Source organism: Xiphophorus maculatus, chromosome 7 (assembly GCF_002775205.1).
Source record: "Xiphophorus maculatus strain JP 163 A chromosome 7, X_maculatus-5.0-male, whole genome shotgun sequence".
Taxonomy (NCBI): Eukaryota; Metazoa; Chordata; class Actinopteri; order Cyprinodontiformes; family Poeciliidae; genus Xiphophorus; species Xiphophorus maculatus.
This window is the reverse complement of record NC_036449.1, coordinates 17972784-18000200: the sequence shown is the minus strand read 5'-3', so window position 1 is coordinate 18000200 and position 27417 is coordinate 17972784. Positions and strand designations below refer to the sequence as shown.

General features: G+C 37.1%; 1 protein-coding gene across 1 annotated transcript; it reads right to left on the bottom strand.

Annotated features, from left to right (window-relative positions):
• Positions 1–1006: 1006 nt before the first annotated feature.
• Positions 1007–21610, bottom strand: LOC102236851 (RNA-binding motif, single-stranded-interacting protein 1-like). Its single transcript, XM_005805339.2, has 13 exons — positions 21269–21610; positions 17439–17617; positions 14157–14215; positions 12478–12569; positions 8859–9016; positions 7408–7481; positions 6762–6877; positions 5954–6003; positions 5762–5849; positions 5451–5501; positions 4758–4868; positions 3832–3912; positions 1007–3761 (listed from the first exon to the last, which is right to left on the bottom strand). Exons 1-13 carry the CDS (start codon positions 21317–21319, stop codon positions 3690–3692), a joined length of 1182 nt encoding a protein of 393 aa, XP_005805396.1. The 5' UTR covers positions 21320–21610; the 3' UTR covers positions 1007–3689.
• Positions 21611–27417: the final 5807 nt, after the last annotated feature.

The window sequence follows — 27417 nt, the reverse complement described above, 5'->3', positions numbered from 1 at the left end:
AAAAAAAGGGGTTTCAACTTCACTGCTTGTAGACGCATGTAGCACAAACACAGACAGCTGGAGCGTGAGTTTTGCTCCTCGTCTGGAGCTTGTGGCTTCCCGTAGGGTGGCACAACACTCTGCGGGCTACTGTGGGGGGACCCATCTGCCATGGAGAGGCCTGCTCACAGTCGGGTACGTCCAAGCAATTAGTGCCTCCGTGCACCCACCAATGCCGTACCCTCCTGATACCCAATCCCACCCCCGTCCAGGCCATGCATGTTGTCACCAATCAAATGTGACAGTGTTGATAAAGTACTTACCAGGTCTTCACCTTCTGGGTTGAAAGCAAAGGGGATCATAAACATTTTTATTCAATTTCAACATGCAAGCTGGTTTAGATTTTGCTCAAAGAATGGGTTTGTTGAATTTCTTTAACTTATCAAGACAAAGCTGAGTTCAGCTTCTGATTAATATCTGAAGACTACATTTAAAAGGCACATTCTATCCTATTCCTTTTATACCAAAAGGCCCTCACAATTGATACATTTTTAGCCACCTGCAGAACATCTTCTAAGTAATTCTCTTTGTGATAAAGTCTGAATAACTTAATGTGCCAGGTAGATTAAAGACTCTCATTTTTTTTTATTTGGAAAAAATTGAGGATGAGATGACGTTAGACAGCTGCCACACTAACAGAAATGGTAACAGGTGTCTTTTTTTCTTCCAGTTTTATTTTTTACTTAGCATATTTAATAAAAATATTAAATTAAATTTTAAAAAACTCTTAAATTATTATATATTTTTGAACTATTATTTAAGACTAGAGCTTTGCATTCTAAGTTTGGCTCAAAAAGATCACAAACTTAGTATCTTAGGCAAAATAAATAAAGAGATAGATACTATATTTTGAATTTCTATCACATTCCTCTCCTCTCAAATTAGTGTATGGTATAATGTACTAACTGATTCATGCACATTTGCAAAAATTAATGGGGCTTATCAGTGCTATAAAATCAGACAAAATTAAAAGCAAATTTGTTTTTTTTTATTCAAAGAAGTTCAAAAACATTAACAGGAGACACAATGGGCAACAATCTAAAGGAAGAAAAAAGAACTTGTTGCCATGAACAAACTTAGTAAAACAAAAACAAAGAAATTCATTCATACATGTTACCTTTGGTAATAGTGGCACAAATAAAAAAGCAACCTTTAAACAGCTCTATGAAAATCTCATATTTCCTCAATCTGTCTGTACAAAACTCTTCATAAGTTAGAACAATTTCATATAACTTAATGAATGTTCAATATGGTGGTTACTAATATGAGCTTTTTTCTCTTAAGCACCTCTTTAGCTCTTAACCCAGACTATGGCACTTGATTCAGACACCACTAGCAGCATAAACCTCACTAAGACAGTATTACTCCTCAGGTCTTAGGCATTACATAGAAATCTCAAGTATAACCATAGTTGGCCCTTGACATTTATTTTAAATACCAGCAAATTACAGGGGAAAACACTCCTTTATATTAAAAAAGACAAAAGTTTTTTTTTGTTTTTTTTTACCACCACAATACTTTGTTTCTGTAGGTTTCAAAGAGTTTCTAATGTCCTTGAGAATTACACACCAAAATAAAGATGCCTACAAAAGCCTTGAAAAAAATTGTCGCATTGAACTCTTGATGATCCCAAGAAGTTACTCTGCTGCAGTTCCCAAACGGTAAGGTGTAGGAACGTCTCCACCCTTGTTTTTTTTTTTTCCTAATTCCAGATTTTAAACTTCATTATTCCTCTAGGTGTAAATGTGAGAATGTAGCTACATTTTATTAATAATTTCCAGTTATTTATAAACAATAAGAGAAATTCACCATACTTTAACTGGCTTGTCTTTCCCATTGTGATGAATTGCTGAAAGAAGTTGCAAAAAATAGTCTGCCTGAGAGAAACACTCATCACAAACTTATTAAGAGTTCTCAGTCACACTGAGGGAAGTCAATAATTCTGGCAGTGGCAATGTTGTTTAAAATGTTTTTTTAAAAATCAGTGTCAGAATATATCACTGCAAAAAAGGAGTAATTTATTCAAAGGAGATATTACACACTTTTACCAGGAGCAGCAAGAATGGTGGACTGTCCCAAATCAACCCTAGGACTCTATCTGTTGTTGCAGTTTTCCCCTTTTTTGACTATAACTTTGCATTATTCAAAAATAACGGAGGCAAAAGTAAAAATCTGCGGCCAGCTCCTAAGGGTGGCGTTTGGTCTGGAAGGACGGGCTGGACCTGCTAACCCGACCGAATACAGAGGAGAAAACAAACTCTGAGGTAGATAACTGGTCCGGCAGGTGACCAGCTCAAATCACAGACTTATAGGAGGAAACCTTAAGCAGAACACTCGCTTAAATCCACTGTTTAGTTTTTGTCTTTAAATCCAACCCTTTCGTTTTAAAGCACAATGTTGTGTTTATTTTAATTGCAGCTGTTTTTTTTTTTTCTTATAATGAAACATTTTCTAGTTATTTCTGTAATGAAAGCTCTGTGTGGCACTTACTGGTACACTAATTCATGTTCATAAAGGTCCAAACTCTTAACACGACAACTAAATGTGAAAAAAGGCACAGAGTCCAAACAGCACTCTATTTTGTTGAAGCCCTAAAACCCTGGTTAAAGAGACAAATGTTACAGTCTTTGATGAAAGAAAACTAACCTTAAAAGTGCCAAGTTTGTTTCCTGACAGAGAGTGAGGCCTTTTAAGTCTAATTTAATACCCAGATAAAATTGATGTGTAGTGGTTTTCCATAAGGCTTTGATTGTTTTTTCCCCCACAATCCTACGTCTGTGTTTTCCTTAGTTGTTTTCAATTAAATAAAAAAAAAAAACATACTACCAAATTAACAATTAATATCACCTAAAAAACTAAAAAAAAAAAAAAATAATGAGCAAAGTAGATTTGTTCTGTTCAAATTTTTACCCCGACAAGTTTAATTTAAATTACCCTAAAATACAATGATTTTAAAAAAGTGGGAAAATGTGATGGTACATCCATACAAATGTAAGGCCTCAAGCTAAAAAAATAAATATTAATTTCAATAATATAATTACATGTAGTCAGTTGATTCAAGCCATTTGTTTGGACATTTTTTTCTACTTCCCCATTTGGGCTTAAGTGGGAAGAGCACTTTATTATATTTTCATAATTAAAATGTTTTGTGCTGTTCATCTCTCCACATCTACAGCTCCGTTTTTCTCTTGGTAGCTGTGTCAAAGCGATGTAGGAAAATGTAATGACAAGTTATTTCAAAGAGAAGAAAACACTGAACACTTCAGTTTAGCAATACTCACACAGCAAGCACAAAACATTTTCAAAATGTCTGCCAGAAAAATAGGGAAAAATCGAAAAAGAAAAAAATCCCAACAACAAAATACATATTTACAACCTTTGACTTTGCACAAGTGGTCACAAGATTCTCGTGCATATTGTGAGAAACTGCTGTAAAAAAAAACAAAACAAAAAAAACTTTTTGTATGAAAATAAAACTCTTTTTTTTTAATAGAATATGAATTATTTGTTGATCTCAGAGAAACTCTGAAATCATATCAAGAAAAAAAAACCCTCTTATTTAACGAAACATGTGAAAAACAGTTAAAAGTTCCTTAGCGTCCACTGGATTTATAGATAGTTTTTGTTGTTGTCCAAACACCAGCAGACCACTACTTGGTCTGATGGTAGGAATAAGGGGAGTGACTGCCAGTTGAGTCCACTTGAGCCTGGACACCATTTTCCTGGAAGAGAGCATGATATCAATCTAAGCCTTGACTTTTTGTCTTAAATAAGAAAATTGCATTAACTCACCTCAGCAGGGGCAGCTGCAGTCTGCATGTGCGCGTACTGCGGGATATATGCGCCTTGCATAGCTGTGTTGGCGGCCATGAACTGCAAGAGAAAAGAAGCAGATAAACATGCAGAATATATTCTTGGTTTAAATGGACCAACAGCAGTCAGCAAGCCCAAAAACTATTTTGTAGGGCCTTAAGATTTTTGTGATCTGGAAAACGTGACCAGATTTGTGAAACTGGACGTTTCTTCACAATATACTTCCATGCAAAATATGATATTACCACAGAATGTGGCCACTTGTGGACAACCCCCCAAGAAAGGTAATTCTGTAAAAAACAGGAACTTTGTGTCGTACATCAGAACCACTAGGGACTAAAAATATCAATCTGTTCGACATTAAGTTTTATGCATCATAAAATGAATACAGTTCAAGTTTACTCCCTAATCTATTCTTACCAGGCAAGGTGTGCTGCCGTATTTTACAGTGCCCACACTTTGCACAAAATAAGTAAGAGCCATATATAACTATTTTTTTTCCTTGTGGTTTTGCAGCAACAATGTCATCCTGGGCAGGGAATAATACTGCACATATATGGAACAGCCTCTAAACACAGGCAGAATGTTATTGAAGACAAAGTAATACTGATGAGAACATACATTCATATTTGAAGAAAACTAATTGTTTTGGGCCCTATTTCTAGGCACTTCAAATGTCTGCAGGTTTTACCTAAGTTTATTTTCAGTTTCTTTCAGTTCACTTTATTTAGTGTGTTTACTAAATGCACTTTATTTAAAGGACAGGAAGATCATGAAACCATGTTTAAGCTAAAATATCTTATAAAGGTAGAGTTTTAAATACAGTGAGGGTTCACAAAACAAACATTTGTTGCAAGCATGTTTAGTAGAAAGGGGTTCCCAAGGTATTCGAACCCATCTCTCACCGTTCCTGTACCGCCCATAGACAGGTGACCCATCTGCTGAGTGAGCGGGGCCATCATTGAAGTAGGCTGCAGTGACACAGATGGGTCTATAGATGGCGATATCACTGCACCCTGCAATAACAGAAGATAGGAGAGGAAGGTGTACAAATTCACAAAATGCCATAAAAGGACAAGTTTAATCTATATCTAAAAGACAAGCCTCGACTATAATGACTAACCTGTCATGAAAAATCCTCTCATATATTGTTTTAACACTGCACGTCACATCTGAGTTTTGTAGGAGTGAATACACGAAAATGGAATCTGGGTTCTCCCATGCCTGCAGCTGACAGCTATCTGTGAGCATCTTGGCTGGCCTGATGCCTTAGACAGTGTTTTCTCATCTGCTGGCTAATTACCAAAACTGGAAAAAGGCTCTTCTCTCAATTTAGAGCCATCTGTTGTAAAATATTAAGCATCTGTCATTAAATGCACTTATTTATCAAGACTCTCCAAAGGAAGTTGTTTTCACATTCCTGCACAGACGGTTTAGTCTTTTAGCTTCACCTTGTGCATAATCGTCCGTGTCTGTTTACAGAGAAATGTTTCGGTTCTGCTACATCCACAGAGGGAGATGCTTCAGGAGAGTGATCGGGAGAATGGTAAAGAACAGAGAAAACTGACACAGAATGCATGGAGATGTGTTGCTCTTACAGGGTGCTGCATGATGTAGGGTTGATGGGACATCCAGGAGGGATTTTGCACCTGGAAAATTACACACCCAGTAAACACATCGTAACAGTAAATAAATAAATATGTGATGTGCTTACAACACATCACAAAAGTAAATAAACAAACATGTGATGTGATTACATGTCACTGTAAACAATATGGAAGGATATGAGGTCACATTGTTCAATGTCTCACACCTGATCCACTCACACTGAAGTTGCCAAAATAGCTTCTGTAATAAAAATGTTGATCAAGAACTGCAAGTATTATTAACGAAAGGGAAAGACCCGAACCTGATATGTTGAAACTGGAGACATGAACGGAGACATGGATGTCTGAGCTATCATCCTGCTAGAAATACTGTATGGAGCTGGAAAAAATCTGTGAGCAGAGAATTGAGAAAATGTTTTCTGAAATGGTAAGGCGGGCATTAGTCGGTGGTGATAATTGCAACGGTACTGGTGTGTGTTTTAAAGTAGCTTTACCCATTTTGCATAGCAGCTGCGCTGGGGTCATATGTCAGCGTCATTCCAGCCTGAGACAAAAGACATTCCAAGATTAGCACATTCACACTAGCTTGTAGCAACAAAAATGGTTCCTACAGAAATTCGCCTTTCAGAATTCAAGGCTTTTACTAAATAAAAAATATTCATACTTAAATGTTCTATTCCATATTTATCCCAACCTGAAAATTACTTAAATCAAAGTCCAACACCAAGTTCCTCTGAAGAAAGCGTCAACATTTGTGAATTTACAGCATTCAAACTTGAGAAGTGGTGGCCTTTAGTGTAGATGGCTGAACCAGTCAGGAGCCTGTTGGTATAGTTAATAGCCTTCAATAATAGAAGGCCAAAATAACACTTAGATCAAAAGATGTTAAAGAACTGTCCTGAGTCAGGCAGTCTAGCAGGAATGAGAACAGTAAAAGCAAACGCCTGCTGACTGGGCTGAACGCATATTACCGGAAATGTGACTTGTTTGACTACATGCCTTTGGTTAATCGGACTTAACAGATATGTAAAGGTTACATACTGAGGCCAGGAACAAGATTTGGTTATCAGAGCCTCATAAATTCTTTGCATTTGCATGGAGGTAAATGGCTACTGTGGCGAACATTAAACTAAAGCTACAAAATTACACTCTTAAGTTTGTCCTTTTTAAGAGGTTTTCAAGCTGTTTTAATAAACACTTATTCTTAAAGCTGGCTCATGTAATATGTATTTTTTTTATTATTCATAACGCAACATCTCACCATTTTAGCTTTGCCCATTATGTTTTCTGGGCCCCACTCACCAATCTGGAATCCATGTCCCTCCCCCAGCCTCGACCATTCTGGCCAAATTTATGATGATTTTGTCTCTTTTTCTGTCCTCCATCAGCAAACTTGCACAGCAGAGGTTCAGATGCCGCTAAAGAAAGAGAGATGTAGAGGACATATTGTGAGAGAACTGTTTTTAAAAACACAACATGTTGGTGTCAGTCCTTTCTATTCAGCCTTTTAACCCATGAAGCAAGGGATTGCAGTTTTATTAAGCAGCCTGGGAACTTATACATTTAATTTAGCAGCTGTGGAGCTGTAATCCCCTCCCCTTCCTGAAGGAGGCTAGGCCAGCAAAGACTATTTCGGTCTAATAATCCAATTAAAAAGCTTAGAGAGGGAGTGGTAGCTGCTTTCACTCTTGTCTTTGGTCTGCCACTCCAAGCTGAGTGCTTATGAGCTCTTCACCACCAGACTCTCTGACTCCTTTTGGATGCATTAATCATGTGACTTAACCACGTGGTTCCCCTGACATTCATTCCACCCATTTAGACGGCACAGACTATAACTATGGCAGATGAAACCTTCTTTACTTTTAGATACATTTTTAACAGCATGACATCTAAACTATAACATTTACTACCAGTCCAAGTCTGAAATGATCCTTTATTAACTTCTTACCACCTGTTGGTGTTTTGATGAACTTTCCATTAAAGTGAGAAATGACTGCTTCACATTTTTCAGTTGACTCCATCCTGCGCATAAAGAAGACAAACAGACCATAACCATATCAGCAAATAACTCCAGCAACAAGAGCAACTCAGGTGCTTTCCTGAACCAGCTTCCTGTGCAGCTTGGTGGAAGTGCCGCTGCACCATAAAAGATTTTATCGGTCTTGTCCCTACAATGCAAACCGTAACTTGTGGAGGGCAGAAACGCATAGTCTTACATATTTTATCCAAACACACCTATAGGAACACACCCAGGTACACACCATTCCACCCAACAACACCCAATGAGTTTTGCTTTTGCAGTTGTAATGCAGGCTTTGTCTGCGAGGGCATTCAAATGTCAGGTTGTACAAGTACGACTGGTGGAAACCAGAAATTACAGACAGTAATTAAATCTTACACTCATTCTGAAACAATTCTTAGTGAATTTCTATCTGTACACGCATGTAAGGCACCTTCTCATTTGTCTAAATTTTACTGTCTTTTTTCCAGTATTTTTTTTCTTGATAATTACTACATTACTTTAAACTTTAAAACAGCTAACTGCCTTAGTAGCTGACTTTATATCAGTGAGTGGTATAGTTTGAGGTAAGTTAAGATTAATACAAAATTATCCTGGTCTTGTTTTCTGCTTTAAAGTTTTGTGAAGGCGAGACTCCTACTTGTCTCTTTTCCTGGTTCAAGATCTGCATCTGCTGCACTGATCTCTTCCTGTTTACTGGTAAAAGAACTTCTGACCTTAAAAAAATGTCAAATATATTAGGTGGAAATTCTGAGATGCAAATCAAGTGATGGAAAAAGAATCCGTAATAAAGATAGATACAGTGCCCTGCTGAAGCATTTACAACCTTTAAGTCATTTTTTCAGGATACAAAAACACATTTCAATGCATTTTGTTGCTAATATTTGCTGCAAATCAACACAAGGTAAAGAAAAATTGTGCAGTGAAGAAAAATAAATTGTTTTCAAAATATTATACATATAAAGATCTGAAAAGTGTGGCTTGTATCTGAATTTAGCACACCTGGCCTGGCCTATCTTGTGTGTTCCTTGGTCAACATGATACTGTTTATTCCCTACTGTTCTCTAAAAAAACTTCTCAGGTTTTCAGAAAACAGCTGGATTTTACTGGGATCAAATACACAAATTCTGTGACTTCTGAATACAATCTTCTGGATTTTAATTTGGGGTATAAGATAAAACGGGGATGGATATTTATATATACAGTACAGACCAAATGTTTGGACACACCTTCTCATTGAATTCAATTAGAAAGTTTGTCCAAACTTTTGGTCTGTACTGTATATATATATATATATAGACACCAAACCTTTCTGACATGTTTGCAGAAGCTATGTTTACATTTAACATATAATATTAGACAGACGACAAGAATCCAACCTGGCAAAGCCCACTCCTCTGCTGACTCCGCTGGGGTCCCTCAAAATGCGCGTGGATATAACTTGGCCAAAATGTTTCAACATATTCTCCAGCTCCTGCTCGTCCATAGACAAAGGCAAGTTGGAGATGTATAGGTTTGTTGGGTCCTGTTCCTGTTGCTGCATGATGACAAAAGAGGGAAAATTAAAGTCACTAAAATAAAGTGTGTAAAACTGGTATTAATGATGTGTCAGACAACAGGTCATAAAATGAGAATTGAATCAAATTTGAAAGATTTTACATTTAATTTACTTCTCCGTTTGGGGTATTTCATGTGTTGATCATCTTATGCTGTTCCCAGTTTTAATTGGGATAGGGGGGAGAAGTGGGGTGGAGGGTTATGTAAGAAATGTCACTGGGCAAGGAGATCTGTACATGCAGCCCACTGTGGCACGAGGTTTTGTTCAGCTGACTTCCTGCTGTGTTTTAACACAGTCAGCAGAAACTTGAGACACAGCCATGAGCCCTTGTGTAGAAGTCAAGTCATTAATATTCATCAGTGACACTTGGATTTGGACAGGATTGTTTTTTTTTAATCACAAAATAAACATAATAGAAAACTACATTAGAGATGTGAAGTAACTAACAAGTTTGATAGGAAGAATTAGTCACTAAAAGCATGACATTTGTGATTCTCTATATGTTTGTAGACACACATACAAATGGTTAATTGAAAAAATATAACACCAATACCCTAAAGCTATTAATTCAAGCTGTCACCTGACTAAACCATGTAATCACTAATTAATTGTAGATTTTTTTCAAATGTTCTTAAGTGTACTGCAACAGAACGGTTTTTATGTTTAAAATATTCTTATAATCATTGGGGATGGACAAATATACTTCTTTTATGCAAATATATGTTTATTATAATTGCATCAATATGCCAGAAGTACTCTTATGCAGAATATCCTCAAGCAAGATAAATTCATTTTACCTATCATGGAGGAAAACTAACAGATTTTACAAATGATTACAAAAAAGAAACAGAGTCCAAAGACTGATATCTGACATTGAGGAGTATGACAGAATTGGGCCTTATCCTATAAAGTGCTGCTAGAAGAATACTTATTATCATGCTGTTTTCCCGTGTTGCGTTTGTTTGATGCAAACCTCTAATAAAAACAGAAAGGTCTGACTTTTCAAAAAAAAAAACTGACCTGTATAATTATGACACGTTTTGTTTTCCCGAGGAAGATTCATTAGGAGGAGCTTATTAAAAGCAGAAATCCTTAATTAACTTATGCACTGGTGTGCTGTGGTTGCGTTGGACCCAAATGCAGAAAGGCAGAGGCAGCAAATGGATGAAGAATGTTTAATAAAAAAAAAAATAGATAAACAAAAATCACAGGGAGTCAGAGCAAAATCCAGGTAAAAACAATAGCCAGGAATTAACAGTGATATGACAGGAGCCAGCAGTGAGGAGTGACAGCAGAAGTGCTTAAATACTGAAAGAGCGAATGCTGGAACAATGGACAGGGGCTGATTAGCTAACTGACTGCAGGTGTGAGGGCAGAGAGCAGAAGGCAGACTGAGGTGAGAGAGAGAGGGAGAAAAAGAGAGCGAGTGCCACAGCGGGTGAGGGAGAGTACAAAGGGGACTAGGAAATAAATCTAACATTAAAGAATGAGTAGACATAAGGAACATAAAACTAGAATAACTTGGAATAACTAGACACAAGAACTAAATAGAACAGCGATTGTCTTAGTTATTCTACTAGTCATTTCTAGAATCACTAAGAAAGTTCTAATTAAAGTAAAACTGATAAAGGCTGATCTAGTGAAAGAAAGAGACTAAGGGACAAAACAACAATGAACCTGGAATCAATATAATCCCTTTTGAAGCAGGACAGACGTAACAGACTGACAGTTTCTTATGTCTTTGTTTCTTTTGTATTTATTATTTTTCATTTGTTCATACAAGTTCAGTGTTGCTTCGGTAGTGAACAATTGCATGATAAATTATTTTTGTCTATAACAGTAAAATAATTCCTGTGTTCTTCCCGTTTCTCTTCCTTTCAGCCATAACTGAGCAGCGCCGACAGCTGCTCTGAGTGCTCTCACACAGGACAAAACGGTGCCAAGTAGGAGGAGAAACAATTTTTTAAAGAAAAGGTAGATTAGCCCCATAGAAAAACAGCTGAACCAGAAAAGGGATTAATAATCCATTGCAGTGCAGGCGAGGTCCAAAAAGTACAGAACCCTGTGCGTTTATTGAAAGTAAAAAATTGACAACATTGAAACAAATTGGCCTTAATTAAGGAATTAACATTGACAGTACTATTAATACAGCCTAGATTTACCTACATAAAACCTCCATGGGGAAACTGGTGAATCTTCAAAAACAGAAAGGTAATTTTTTCCCCCTTTGCTCCTGGAAACCAACTTTCAGAAAGACATAAGCTTGAAACGCAATCTTTTTCTAAGTGCTACCAACTAACAGCAGCACTCTTCAACATAGAAGTTGTTACTGTGGGAAGGAAAGGCTAGCTGTATTCAGTGTTACTGACATGTTTGGAAATGAGGTCAGAGAGTGCAAAATACAAGGGAAATTATTGAAAAGAAAACTATTTTCTATAGAGATATCCAGGATGATATTTTAGGCTGCTACAACAGAGAGCTAAACTACAGTGGATATTTGTTAAACGCGACAGATATTATCCTAGGTGTAGACACTACATGGACGGACTCACAGACACTAACTACCTACATCTGAAATAGTAACACTACTGAAGGATGACTTGTTAGATCAAAATATCATCCAGGACAAGCTCAAATGTTATATATTTAATATAGATTATTTTTCATATTAAAATTTAAACAATGACGTCCCATGTAACTTGAGAGATCTACAGAGGGCGAAATGAGGTTATTTTTTGGTTAGTGCTATGAAGGGAACTCATTTCCCCCTACTAGTTCCTGTTGCTATAAACACAAATATATTTACTTCCTATTCTGCTTTCAGAAGTTCAAAGGTTCTCTTTGCAAGTTCTGATTTTATAGCCTTTTAATCCCACTTTGTCATTAATATAATTTAAAATCTTTGAAAAACACACAAAAACTAAAATTTTTGTCATATTTTTACTTTTTGTCTGAAATCCTCCTCACATGCAGGCTAGAACAACTCCACAACTAGAACATATTTAGATACACAGAGAAGAGTGACAACACAGTTCAAGAGTTTTCGACTGTCTTAATTCCTTTGCTTCCAGTGTATCAGACTAACTCTCAAAATCTATGCTGAAACATGTCAGCTGCAATAAATGTGGAACTTATTTGGGTTTTCAAAGGGATAACTGTCCATGTCTTAATAAAGATAGCCCTCGGCAAATTAAATACAGCTGCTAAGTCATGCAACACATGCACAAATAACACAGTACATCATTTCCCTTCATGGTTCAACTCTGACACCATGATGACAAGTTTAAAGACAAACCGTTTGAGCACAGGACATACAAAACATACAGTTGAGAAATCATGTGCTGCTGTTTTTCCCCACAGAGAGTCCCTGATCGTGTGGAGGACAGCAGCATTACTGTGTCTATGTCAGATACCTAGATTAGTCTGCCAAAAGCTCTTACCTTGGCCATCTGAGCCTGGACACCAGAAGTCTTTAGGGCAGCCACGGCCTTCTGGGCTGCAGCAGGATTATCAAAGTCCACAAAACCGTATCCTGAGGGGATCAGCAGTTAGGGTGGTGTTAAATTTCCATTTTTTATTGCAAATGTCCTGCAAAATGTTCCCAGATATTTAAAATTTTGTCATGACACAAACCTCAATGTATTTTATTGCAATTCTCTGTAAAAGGTTAAAACAAAGTAGGATGTGAATCCTAAAAATTGGAAGTATACACAATTTTCCTACTTTTATATATAAAAAAAAGATATAGAAGGTGTATTCTGCAGGATATTTAGCTCTTTTCCCTCAGATATATTCATATAAAATCCAGTGTAACCAACTGCTTTCAGAAGTATTAGTATCACTTGTAAATAGATAGCTTTTAAGAACCAATACATTTTATGCAATGTGCTATGCATGGTGGAAAATTAACACTTTGAACACACTGAGCTCACAGTGAAACAAGGTAGTGACAGCATCATGCAGAGGGGATGCTTTTCATAGACAAACAAGCTGTTCAAAGTTGATGTGATATTTGATGGAGCTAAAAACTGGATGAATAGTGGCTGCAAAAGATTTGAGAGTGGGGATGGAAGTTCACCTTCCAGCAGGACAACGGGCTTATATACATTCAGGTGGAGCCCCAATGGAAAGGCATATTCATGACTTAGAATTCCCCAGTGAAAGCACAAATCATAACTCAACTGAGATTCTGAAGCAAAATCTGAAAATTTCCGTTCCCAGACACCGTTCATCCAGTTTGACTGTGGTTGAGCTATTACAGATAGAAGAATGACCAAATATTTCGTTCTCTGCCTCTCTCGCTATATACTTATGTATATTTATAAACACACACACGCCCCCCTACATCCCAGCTGTGTGTGAGTGTGTGTGACCCTGTTGTGTTCATTTGGTTGAAAGAAAAAAAACAGCTGAGGATGCAGATACTGCTGGCTCAGGTCAGCTCTTTGTCCTGTGGGGTACAAACAGGGTGCACCTACACGCTTTGTCTTCCTCTGCATTTGTTATATTTAACCTTAATAAAAATCAATTGTGAGAAATGCACTCCCAGCTTAGACAGAGGTCAGACTATTTCAAAGCGCTTTACTCAAATGTTTTGTTTTGGTTAATACAAAATCATGAAAGCTATTACCATAGTGGGGAATTTAGGTAAATTAAAAGCCACACTAATTTACTAAGATATTTCTAATGTGTATAAAAAAGTCTAATAATGTGAATTTCTGCTAAAAGCCATTGGGTGCCGATTGCCTATATAATCCCAAGGAAGACTGACAAAGCAATCACTATGTAATTTTTAGTTTGCCTAGCAATCTACCAGAACTGGACAAAGACCAACCATGCCACTCAGCAGGAAGAAGGAAATGTGGTCAATTCTTCCCAGGAAGCAGGCAACAACCGTAATCCACACACACCAGAGCTGTGTTTGAAAATAACTTGAGCTGGTAGGCAGCATTAACAGCTTGGTAGTCTGTTTCCTGAACCGGCCACATCACCTAAAACCACAGCCCTGATGCTCTGGTAAATTCCTCACATTGGGTATCTATAATGTTGGGGACTTCAAAGAAAGTCAATTTATATTTTCTTTGAGAAGAAAAAAAGGAACAATTAAAACTTCACACACCTTTGCACTTGTTTGTAGTTTTGTCCAAGATGGCTTTGGTTGATACTATTTTACCGTACCTAAAAAAGGAGGAATAGAAATGAGGCCTTTAGTTAGCAGGCCCATACACCAGAAGCAGACAGTTATATAAAACTCACACAGAGGGAGGATTGAGCAACAATCCATGACATCACTGCAAAAATATGAGAAACAGGAAGTGGTTTCCATGTGGTGCTGAAAACCCCAGCATGTGTGCAAAACACTAATCTCAACTTGTCCCTTTTTTTCTCATGCCAAACTACACCGATCTTATCTAGCTTCTTCAAACAAAACCTCTGTCAGTCGGAGCCGGCTTACTTTGGTATCATCCTGGTAAAGCCCCTGCACTTTGGGGTGATCAAAGACTATTTTATGCCACAGTTTCAAACCTGTTATTGGCTGCTTGCAGAACAAAGGAGGGTATTGATGATACCATCTAAAGGAGCACCAATGTCATTTTAAGGATATTTTATGCATGATGCAGCCACTGATTAGCATTTCTTTTAGTAAACTTTATAATGTAAGTGATACTCATAGAACATGCTTTGTACAACAGCTTTTCAGAGCTCGCAAGGTACGTCAAAGACTTTAATCTCAAAAGATAACATATTTTAGGTTGTGGATTAAAATGTCAAAAAAGATTAGGGTAATCTAAAGAGAAAGTCTGCCTTTTGTCTTAAAACAGATGCAGGTACTGCTGATAGGAGACACAATGCACTCAGCAATCAGTCAGAAGGACACTTTAGCAAATAATCATAGTGGATCCAAACCAGGTGAAAGAGCATGAACTGCTGACCTTTCTGTCTTGTGAACTACAATCTCTTAACTTATAATGGCAGTATGTTTGCCATTGCAGTGCCCTAAACAGAATATTGCAGTACATTTATGTGTAGGGTACATAACATTGTTTTGACATCGCTTCAGATTTACTATCTACAATAAGATAAACTTAAAAGAATCTAAGTAGAAACGCTTTATAAAGTCTAATATTTTTTTGCTTACATGCAATAATAACCCTAAACTGAAATTGATGTTCACTTTGAAACTTCTCTCCTACATTGAGCAGATTTGGAGATCGGCTCAGCACTGACATATCTTCTTTGTTTCCTGTTTCCTGTCAAATTCAAATGTAAGGTAAATCTAATGCCATCTATTCCCCTTTTTAAATGTAAACAGGGGCTTATTAGCCTTAAAAAACACACTTTCTAATGTGTCCTTTTTCTCTACATTAGTTCCCAAGTACAAATCAGACAAGATCACCGTAAACCTGTTTTGCAGAGAATCGCAACACTGACTTATCTGCGGTTATCGCTCATTGTTTAAGTTCTATCCAACCTCAACTTTTGTTGATTCCTGGTAATTGCCAAATACCAAACAGAGTTGATTGAGATTGACACTTCCTTTTATTTCAAAATAAATAAATAAAAGGAGTCTCAACGTCCTTTTATTTCAAAAATATTTGCAGGCCACCACAGTCATCTCTGATTTTACTCATTCAATAATTACTCATTCTAATTTCTGTCAGCTTTTGTTCACTTCCACCCAACTTTATCTGTTTTTCTTTTTGATAGTGATGTTACGTGATGTGCCGAGGCTTCGAGGCGTGTGTCGAGTAACGGAGGCGGCGTTTCCGTAAAGCGCGTATCGAGGCTTGCTTCATTTAGGGGAGGAGCCGAAAACGATGACATCCGAAGCCTCGCTGCCCGGCTGTACCACGTGACTGCTTCGGGAAGTGGCTCAGAGTTTGGTGCGGGGTTTGACAGCTTTAGAAACCCCACAGACTCCATTCAAAATGTGGGTTGTTGTAGGCGAGTTGCGGTCAGTTGAGAGAGTGGATAGAGTTTTGATAGCAAAGTTTGGATAGTGGTTATTTAGTTTGAGACAGTTAGTTTGGTGAGTTTAGGGGAGGGGGAGAGAGAGAGAGAGAGAGAGAGAGATAGATAGATAGATAGATAGATTTAGGAGCACGAGGACAGGATAGGAGTAGGATGGAGCTGGCGAGAAAGAGGAGGATTTCTCCTATGTGGGAACATTTCGATTTGATAAGCCCTAACAAGGTAAGGTGAACTGAACATTTGCAGATGCATTAGGTTTGCTTATGAGGAACTGTATTTTTCACTGTTTCTTATTTTCTGTAAAGGTGAGGTGTTTATTGTGCTCCAAGGAGTTGGGGTACAATAATAACACCTCATCCATGTAGTGTCAAAAAAGAGAAATCGTTTGAAACCAAAAACTGTGGAGAAATTGTTGTTTCTTAATAAAAAAATGCATGAAATCATCCAAGTTACACAAGCATTAGCCTATTCACTACCCCCTCCCTAGTTCCACAAGCACTTTCACTGTCCTCTGCCTGATTTTGCCCATGCCATTTTTCTAGAGTCACAGAAAAACATTATTACACAACATGCCATATCACATGACACTACTATTTTGGGAATAATTACACACAAACAATATTTTATTATACACATATGTGTATACATAATTTATGTAGACAAATGATTTTGTCCTACACCTTTTGTGACGTCATTCCCAAGAGCCATAATAGACAAAAATTCAATGCATCACACGTGTTAAGATACAGCTGGCTGTGATTATACACCTGGCCAGTAGGTGGTTTCGTGTGCACATGAAGCATCAAGAAATGAACCCTTTCTCGAACCAGTTGGCTCATGTGGTTCAATGCCTCATGAGGCTTCATCTCACCATCACTACTTTTTAACAGCATCAGTTGCAGCACGTTTTGACAATGGCAGATTTTAAAACGGTTTCTGTGAAAATGACGACAGTGTGGTCTAAGTTTATTTTGAAATGCCTTTATGAACTTAGATAGACTAATCCAACATTGCAGAATTAGCTCAGTTATAATAGTATCATTTGGTAAGAGAAGGTTGACTGAACATACCAACTCCAATTGAAGTTACTTTTGTTTTAAGCATATAGAGACCCATCAGCTTCAACACATCTCAACAATAGAACCTGGGACATATTTAAAAAGCTTTCTGTGGAAAAGGCTACAATTTATTATAAATGTTAGTTGGTGTTCTTACTATAGTGCTCTACAATACATTTTAACATCTGTGCACTTCACAATCCTCACAGAAAAGCTAATACATCTACCATTTAACCTTTTCACTTTCTTCCATTTCTACCAATTTATGTCAATAAGTGATAACCACTGCAAATTGAAGCTGGCTTAGGAAGAAAAAGAAAATCAATAACTAATCAATGAGAGCTAACAGAGAGAGGAAGTGTAGTACTCACGGCTGACAGAGCTTGACCAGGTCATGGTCTGTGGTTGAAGGGGACAAGCCTCGGATGTAGAGGTTTGTTTTGCTGAGATGTTCCCAGCCTCCTGAACTACTGCTGCTGTTGTTGTTGGTGCTGCTGTTGGTGCTTGGGCTGGGTGGAGCCATGGGGTGGGACAATGAGGCAACAGGTGGCTGAAGAGTGAAAACATACAATAACAGCTCGACATTTAATCCGCATAAAAAAACCAACTGTGCTGTACATTTAGGTGATAAATACAGTGAGAGATTTACCAAGGTTAAAATGAGAATATGACGTTACTCAGTTGCTGTTCTACTGTAGCAGATATGGAAAAGATAAAAATCACTGTGGCTCCGGAGCCACAAGTATTTGAACAACCGAAGAACACCTAAAGTGCTAGCAGTGTAAATTTTTAAAAACTGGAAACAATTTGCTTTTTTTTTTTTTAAATAAAATTCTCCAGGATTATCAACATGCCTTATGCACCCTTTTTTTTATTTTTGCAAAAGTTTTATGTTTTTCTCTATTTTAAAACCTATACATTAAATGGTGAGGGTTTTTATTACAACAAATTTCCTACACTAGATATGCATCAAAATTATAAGTTGTCATTTTTCTGATGGTAATGAAACATATAATTTGCTAAATTAATTTTATTTAGGTAAACTGAGGGAGAAAAAAATGGTTCTTTGCATTGTAAAGTTTGCAGACCCCTGCGTTAGAGTAAAGCTAGGTAATGTTTCAGTGAGCAGAAATGCTCAGAGCGGTTCTGATCACACCTCTATAGTCACAGAACAGGTCCACAGGATCCTGCAGCACATATAAAAGTGTTACACTAACTTCTCAATGCAGGTTCAAATAGTTGCTTATTGAGAATGGCTGACTTTTCTCCTTTATTTTAGAGCTAGACTGCTTTATAGTTTTTAATCTCAGAATATTTGAGTTCAAAAAGCAACTGTTGAAAGCAATCTTTAATATACAGTGCATAATAAATATACATAACCATTTTTCTCATTGCAAAACAACAAATCACACTAAATTCTTTTTGTTCTAGGTCAAATAGGATGATATAAATATTTTTAATCATCTGACAAAATGGTAGAAAATTGTGAGAAATCAATGTTATACTTCAGTTAAATGGAGGCACACCTGACAATGTGTTAAGGAAATATCCCAAACACACTGCTTTGCTGTGTGACATTATCAAAGAAAATCAAATAGGAGCATATGGATATCAGAAAGAGATGTTCTTTTGTTCAGCTATGCACAAGTATAAACAGCATGAGAATCTCCAACCACCATACTGTTCAAAAAGAAAGATGGCTTCTGTGTCCCAGAGAACAAAAGAACTTGTGAAGATGTTGGCAGAAACTGGCAAGACTGATATTCGCATTTTAGTTCACATTTTAGTTCAGTACTAGTTGAAAGGCCATTCAATGAAGAAGAAAACCATCACTCAAAGAGCAAAATGAAAAGTCAAATTACTCTCAGTGGTAAAAACCTTAATATTTGGAGACATGTCCTGTGATTTGATGAAACTAAAATTGAAGTGTTTAACCATAGTGACTAGTATATTTATTAGTATATTTTGCTGCTGGAGCCACTGGGGCAATTCACAAAATGGAATCATGAGGAAAGAACCTAATATGGAAATACTGACGCAACCTCTCAAGACGTCAACCTAAAGGTTAGAGGGAAGAAAGTGTTTTGAAACGGTAACTATAAAACGGTGATCTCAGTCCCATAGAAAATATGTGTGCAGAGCTGAAAAGAAGTAGTGAAAACAAGGTGGCCTTCAAACCTGTCCCCATTCTTTGCCAGTTGTGTCGGGAAGAAGAATGGGGCAAATTCCAACAAAACTTTGTGCCTAGCTTGTAACGAGATATATAGTATAAAAGTCAATTCTAACAAATATTGAGAAAATGCAAGTAAACTGCCCATATGAAGAAAGCAACAGAAAAATTCTGCCCATCATTCTGGCACTTACCACGTCAAAATAATTTGAGTCATGCTAAAACAGGAAATGTTTAGTCTGATTTAATGTCAGACAATGACGAACCATAGACAAGAGTGTCTTTATATACTGTGTATCTAAATATCTGGTTTCAGCTGTATACATCAAGATTTTTTCAAAGTCTCCGGAATGTATTTTGGGCATTTCTTCCATTCAGATGAGAGGGCTATAATTGCACAACTTTGTCCTTTCTGTTTACAAAATCCAGATGTCCTAGTCTGGCGGAACTTTTCGCCTTTAGGGATCTGTCCTCCTCCTTACTATCTGATACTGATTATCTCCAACCCTACAACCCCCACCATTCTCTGAGGAATCCCAAGCCGAGAGGAAGCTCATGGAATCCCATGCATGAGGTGGGGACTTGGGTTTGAGCAACCTAAGTCGAGACTACAGCCCAGAGGACCTTTTATTGTGACTGACTGGTCAATTGCCTCACATGCCTTTGAGCATGAAACAAGCCTGACAAACTAATGTCTTATGAATGTTCCCAGTTCAACTGTGGAAATACTCATTGGTTGTTATGAGTAACAATGATGCTGCATGCTTTAAATCTTCATCAGAAATTGTTAAATATAGTCGTAAGGCTAATTATTGTAAAAATCACAACATATTTTCTTAGTCTATTCAATAAAATCCAGCACATAAAAAAGCTAAATAAAGCTGAACATCATGGGATATTGAGTATATTGTGTCCTGACAATGCAATTAACTACACATTAAAAAAAAACTAAAGCAAAAAATCCTTGTTGAACGTTTCTTATGTATGTTTTTGTATACGGCCTATTGTGAAAGCAGCCTTAGCGAGCTGTAGATATATCAACAGACACTAAATAACCAAAATAAATGTGTGGAATTAAAGCAGTACTAAAGTATCTAAAAGAGACACCACACAGTTATGGCTGTTACACAGTTTATAGCAAATGTACAAATACCCAAGCCAAAGCAGTCGTAAAAAAAGGGAGGAACCGAAGAAACCTGAGCCTTATTTTTCCCTGCCTGTGATTCGGGAATTACAACATCCCCTTTTCCTGTGAAACTGCAAGGGAATTTTTGTTTTCATACAGCTGCCAGACAGCTCAGAAGCAGCAGTGCTTGGATGGCGGTGGTGGTGGGAGGGAGAGGATGGCATCTTATCAGCCAGCTCCAGACCAGCAGGGCCGTCATGGGCTCGCCGGAAATATACACAGGGTTTCCAGTAACAGGCCTCGCCCATGAAGCTCCAGCCACCGGATAAAACACCCTGAGCAATGCAGAGTATATGCGTCCAATAAAAACATCTTAAAGAAACAAAAGGAAACTGGAGAACATGAGTTTATTAGTCGTGCACAGTGTGAGATAATAACCAATGGAGATAATATGAATGTATGATTTGTAATGTATGATTTGTACAATGTAAACATCTGGAAACAATAGATTTTAAAGAAACGTATGCCTTAGTTATACCAACTAGTCCAAAGTATGATTATTTATGCATTTTAAAGAGTTAATTTGCTCTAAAGAAATGCCAAACAAATTAAATGATGAGAGGCTTTTAGAGACTGGTGTTTTACGTAACTATGTGCCCCGACTGTTTGTGTCCCGTATCCTGGTCTACTGCCAGAGAAAATGGGATTTTCATTATTCGTAGTTCATGTCAAATGATTAGCAAGAACACAACGCAGCAATTACAATTAACCACCGTCCACCAATACGACTTTAAAGCTCCCAATTAGAGCTCTCAAATTGCGAGACTAATTTTGCGACTTTAACTTAGAGGCAGTTTAGAGGAGTCGGGAGTTTCTTATTAAAAAGGCAGACTGAGTGCGCTTACCTGTTTGCGATACGGAGTCCTTAGTGGGTTTCCAGTATTTGCAAAAATCATTCTCAGTCTGAACAAGGAGTTACTTTTAGTTACGTTTAGTTAGCAAAAATGCACCAAACTCCACTTTTGAGTTGAATATTGGTTGAAAAAAAGAAAATGCGTCCTCTCTAGTCCGCTAAAGGAGACGAAAATAAGTTTTTGTCCATACTTGCTGTATACATGTCCCTGTTGTCAAGTGTGCGGATTTTAACGAATCCCCCTCGGTAAATGATCCAAACTTCGGTCCGTGTCCTAGTAATCTCAGGCGGATTCATTGATTTGCAGTCACCGCTGTGCTGGACCGAGACGAGGCTTCCACGGTGGAAGAAACCATTTCGGTTTTTGCTGTAGGGGGGAACCTTTTGGAAAGGTAGTCTAAACATATGAGAAAATGCTATATATTTTGTGTAATCCGTGTGAGATTAGATGTTATGTTATACCAGAAATAAGAAATAAAATGTTAATACTTAATTTACTATTATTATTTGCTCAAGCTATTTCTACAAAACAGAGCTTCTACCTCTGGTGTTGTTTATTTATGGAAGGATGCATACCAATCGTTCCAATATGTCTAAGGTGGTCCTGGAGTTATTTTCGTGTATTTGTAATACTTTAGAAGAGTAGTGTAGTATTTGGCACCTAAAATTTAAGTTGTGTGTTTAAAAATGCCCAGTTTAGTTCAATGACATTTAGTTTAGTTATATTTATTGTCAATTTACAAGAAAGTAACCGCTTAGAGACTAAATTTTAACCCAGATTAATTCAGTTCGATCCAGTTCATTTTTATACAGTTCAATCTTATTCAGAAAAACCCAGTAACAAATACTCAAACTCTACTCATACAGTCAGACTCAGTAAATCATACAATGCCAAGCTGTGTTTCTTTTTCTTTTGTTTAAAAAAAAAAAAAGTGAACAACTTAAAACCTAAAGTTTCAGCTGGTTCACCCTAGTTCAAACCAACTTATTTCAAATTAGTTTATCTCTATGCATTGTTTTATTACAATTAATTCAAAATAAAATTCAGTTGCCAAGTTTAGTTTAACCTATTTATAAATTCACTCATTTAAATTTAGTCAATCATGCAACACCAAGAGGTCGAAGGTTATTGCTTAAGAAAATGTTCAGAACAAAAATCTGTTAGATTCAGTCATATTCAATTTAATCTACCACACATGTCAGGTTGATTGAATCCAATTTTTATCTCGGAAAGGACAGACAAGGGTAAAACTCACATTTCATAGAAAAAAAATCTCCAGTAGCACCAGACAGCTCAGAATCTGCCCTCAACTGCGTCTACAAGCTAAGGATTTAAAGTACAGGATTTAAAAGAATATGCAGGATCATTCAGAATAAACAAGAAATGTGAATAAAATGTGAATAAAGTTCTTTGCATTCAGTCCTCCAGTACGTTGTTGGGCTAAAACAGCAGCACATTTAAAGGCATGACTGAGCCAAGCTTTTCTTAACTATGAACTAAATAATACCAAAATGAGGTCTTAAAAGTGGCCTTTTATAGCATTAGTAACTATTTATTTATTTGAATGTCACACATTATTTGAAAAAGTGGAAACCAAATCAAGTTGCAATACATTTTTACTTCACATGTTACATCCAACGTTGCTCTGCTTATTAGCTCAATGCTATATTCAGCAGCTTACTATATATTGACACAGAAACTAGATAGTGAGAGCTTTTGCCTCTATCTATCCACTACTAAAAGTAAAGTAACAATTATTGCATCTATTATTTACTTCAAATTATTTTACAATTATTAGTGACTGTGCCGTTGTTTTCTCTAATTTGTTATGCTTTTAACTTGCCAGACTAAAACTTCCACTTCCTTATTGTTTGGGTGGAGACAAAACTATGCTGTACACAGCACAACCCCTGGAAATAGACACTTATCAGGGAAGTTGGGGAAAAATGTTATGTCGTACTTGTTTGTGAACTGGTCCTTTTTTCAGCACAGTAGAAATCTGCAGCAGAAGCAAAGAGGTTTGCTTCTGCTGCAGATTTGCCCCCTCATGGCATGACTAGGATTGATGGTTGACTCTGAGGGTAAAATAAGTGCAAGTGTTGCTTCAATGGACATGGACCATCAAATGCAATTTAACACCTCCTGATTAGAAACCCAATTTTCTTTTAGCTCCACACAAGGCCTAAGTCACATTCCTTAATCTTCTTAATTTAAGACCAGGTCAGTTGTTCTTGTGTGCATGTTATTCTGTCTCACTAAGCAATCCAACCACAAAAGTGTCATACAATAGAAGATTTGCTAAGAGCTGGCTGTAAAATAAGTCATAGAAACAGCCATTTGGAGTCCAGTGTGACATCAGTATCCATGTAATGAGCAGCCCAGGTCATTCTGATGTGTGGGAAGTCACTCTAAATGAAACAAAAGATCTTGTAGAGAAGTTCATTAGGCCAACCAGAGCCAATAGGTCGGGCATTAGAGGAAAGGGAGTGAGTTCTGATTCAGCATTCTGCCCAGGATGCAGAGGGTGTGGAGGGCTTAGTGTAGACAGAGAGGCGATTGAACCACCTTTTATGAAAGCATGAAAGAAAAGGTTATCTCAAACAAGCATTTGTACCTGTATAGTAGAGCCTACCCATAAAAAAATATTGCCAGCTGATGACCGCTTTAACAGATGTGCTTATAATAACAGACTTAGAAGCAGTGGGGAAAATATTCGAATATGCATTTGCTCCAGAGGAGATCTGTACATATGTTTACGCAAGTTAAGATTGTGCTGGGATAATTACTTAAACAGGCACACACCTGCATAATTTCAGAGATTACAAGATCAAAAATCACAAGTCAGTACACACACAAAGATACACGCACTCATACTGTCATATACACACTGGGTATTTCCAAGGGAAATAATTGTGAGGTTATTTTAAGACACTGTGCTGCTTTGCTACTTGTACTCGCTCTTCCTTGATCTCATAAAACAGCAAACAAGTATGTGAAAAAAGGGCCTTTCTCACAGTGTGTGTCAGCATTTAGGGTTGGAACCAAAATAATCATGTTCCTAGTTGATTTAACTTTTACTAACATGTTTCTCCTTAATTTGTTGGAATGGCTTAACCACAGTCCTGACTTAAATTTGATAGAGGATCTGGGGGGGGAGAAGGAAAGATTATGGTGATAAAAAAAGGGGCTTGTAACTTCAAAGACATGCAAAAGATAAATGGCCAAAAATACCTGCTTAAACATTTCAGCAATTATGAGAAGTGTGTGATATCTGTAATGCCAGACAAGGCTTTTCCCTTGATTATTGAGAAAAGTATAACTAATTTTTGGCATGCCATTTATTGTTCAAATATACTCAAACAATGAAAATTATACCCTTACTTGCATTTTGTCTAAATATCCTTCAGGACATGTGAGGGCTATTTCTTATCAGAAATAAACTTCTTAGATAAATGAAAGTGGCTCTAAATCTAAATCTAGCAGAGATCTTGAGAATTTTGGGGCTTGATTCTGTAGTTCAGTCAGATCAGCACCAAAGATTTTCCCTCAGCCTCTCTCTGTTGATGAATCAAGGCAACTAGCACTAATTGCTACAGGAAGTTGTAAATAAAAGCCTTCATGCCTGAATGCAAGAGTTCAGGAGGTTTGACCTTTGCAAGTAAATTAGTGACCACCTCTTTTTTAATGCAGGAAAGGCTACCTTGAATATGTTATAAGAAGGCCTTAAGAATGGGCTCTTTGCACCTGCCGGGCTGACGTCACAACCGCATGCGCAAATGCTGCTCTCTTTTTTCCGCTTTGAGTTACCATGACAGCTAGAAAAGACAAAGTCTTATTTCAGACGCAAACAAAACAATACTATGAACATTGCTGTCTTCCTAATATAATGGGCTTTTAAGTTTTCATGGATTTCCAAGCGGTCCTGAATTAAGAAGACGGTGGCTTGTAAATATTCGTGGCTACCAGTTAAAGCTAAGGCCGCACAGCAAAGTTTACAGCCTTCACTTCACTCCGGATCAACTTCTTCAGCCTAAAGAAGAAGGTAAAGGAGCCTCCTGTGTTATTTCCATGGAATCACTTCTGTATTCAGCCTGAAAGAGAGTTTATGGGAACGAGAGAGCAGACCAGAGCCAGACAGCCGAGCAACTGATCCGCCTTTACACACTACTGTAAAAACCGTCCTGCTTCACAAGAAGCATGCAAAACTAATAAAGTGAAGTAACACGGAGACCTTAAGGAACACGGTTATATTTTTCTAAAAGCAACAACTTTGAACCTGAACAGTCAGCTGAACTAGAACTCAGACACCAGAGCTGCTCTACTGTTAAGCTATGGGCTTGTTGTTCCTCAGGCTACAGAAGCAAAAAGCCTGAACGTAAAATCCCCGTTACTTGGTCTCTGACACTAACGACAATAAACGCAGGTAATATACTTGAAAACAAGGTAAAAACATTGTCCGTTAGAATGGATGAAAAATGTTTATATACTTAAATAGCACATTTTTACAAGAAAAATGTCTAGCATAAGCTAAAGCTAATGTTTGCCACAAAGTTTAAAGAAAGTAAAACTCACCTTCATATCTATGTATAAGGAGGCGAACATCTTAAAACCTTTTCTCCAGCTTATTTGTCGGGGCTTCGGCTCGATGTACATCATTAATTGTTACCTTGGACAAGCCCTGCAAACACCCAGTGTAAAGTGCCTTTTTCAATAGATCGGAAAAGATTGAGCCGCTTTTCCCCGAATGCGGAAGCTGAGGTGCAAAGAGCCCATAACATTTAACTCCCCACAGCTTTGTATATTTATTAAAAATTTGCCAAACATCTGGTGCAGAGAATAAAGGGCAAATATACCCATAATTCTCAAGTAGTCACATGGATCTCTTTATCTCACCTATTGTTGGTTATTTGTTTGTTTATAGTTATTGTGAGGTCTGAATTGAACAATGGCCAAAAATGTTCTTATTTATTTGCCCAATGCATTTTTTCTTTGCCAAGAAATAAGTAAAAGAGTTGTAATTTTGGCAATTGTCCCACACTATGTTGGTTTTATCCAATTGGAGGTCATGTTTACTTTTTAAGTATATTATTTCACGATTTCCCTGGATAAAAGTAAGAGTCTGTTTTGGATAGACAGTAAAGCTCATTATGAGTTCATAAGAAGAATCATACAATAAGTTGCAAAAAATAAAATAAGACCAAAAGGAAAGAAATAAAATTAACACTTACCTGTTCCCTTCATAACAAAGGCATTCTCAGCAATGATGCTTTTCAGTGAGGATGTTCTCTGTGGTCTTCTGTTAAAGTGTTGGTTGTGGTTAAGGCAGTTAACACTGGCAAGGTGTACTACAGTTCAAAGACAACTACAATTTCAAAATGTTCTGTTCCACTGTGGTTGTGGTTTAAAGTCCTATTTAACAGATGTCAGAGAAAAGGCCAGGCTGACCGAGCATATAGTGATATTTCAGCCCCTCCTCCGCCTGCTTCCGAAGTATTTCTGAGTATGACACATGTGGCATTTGACAATTACTAATAAAATAATTGAACATTTTTGTTCATGTTAACTGAACTAATAATGAGTAAAATACATGGGCATTTGAATTGAATTGCTGTTTTTTTCTGGTTTAAATAGAAGCAGATGTGTTATGTAGTCTTTTAGGTAAATTTCAACAACAACAACTGGGATATTTTTACTGAAAGTTATATTGTGATAATGTCATGCTGACTCAACTGTAGCAGATCAAAGTTTTGGCTGAAATTGTTATTTTCTTGTTGGAGGATGCCATTAAATCAGTAAGGTTTTATTAAATTATGCGGTAGATCATGTGAGCTTTATATCAACATTGCTGCAAGTATTAGGGCTCAAATAGCAATGAAAAATAGACACTTGAGACCCTTGTTCTGCTTCTCTCAGTATTAGCCTATGCATATTTTAACACGAAGATAATCTTGTAAAACAAGACAAACCAAACAAATCTTTTGGAAAGCAGTTATTTTGCTTAGGATCCCATTAAAGCGACAACATAGCACTTTAAGACTGTCAGCTAAATATATAAAATCAACTGTTAAATTTATTTTGGAAATCTAAATTTGAAGGTAGATGTTTGTTTTTTAATTTGCATCTGTGATTGGGATTTCTAG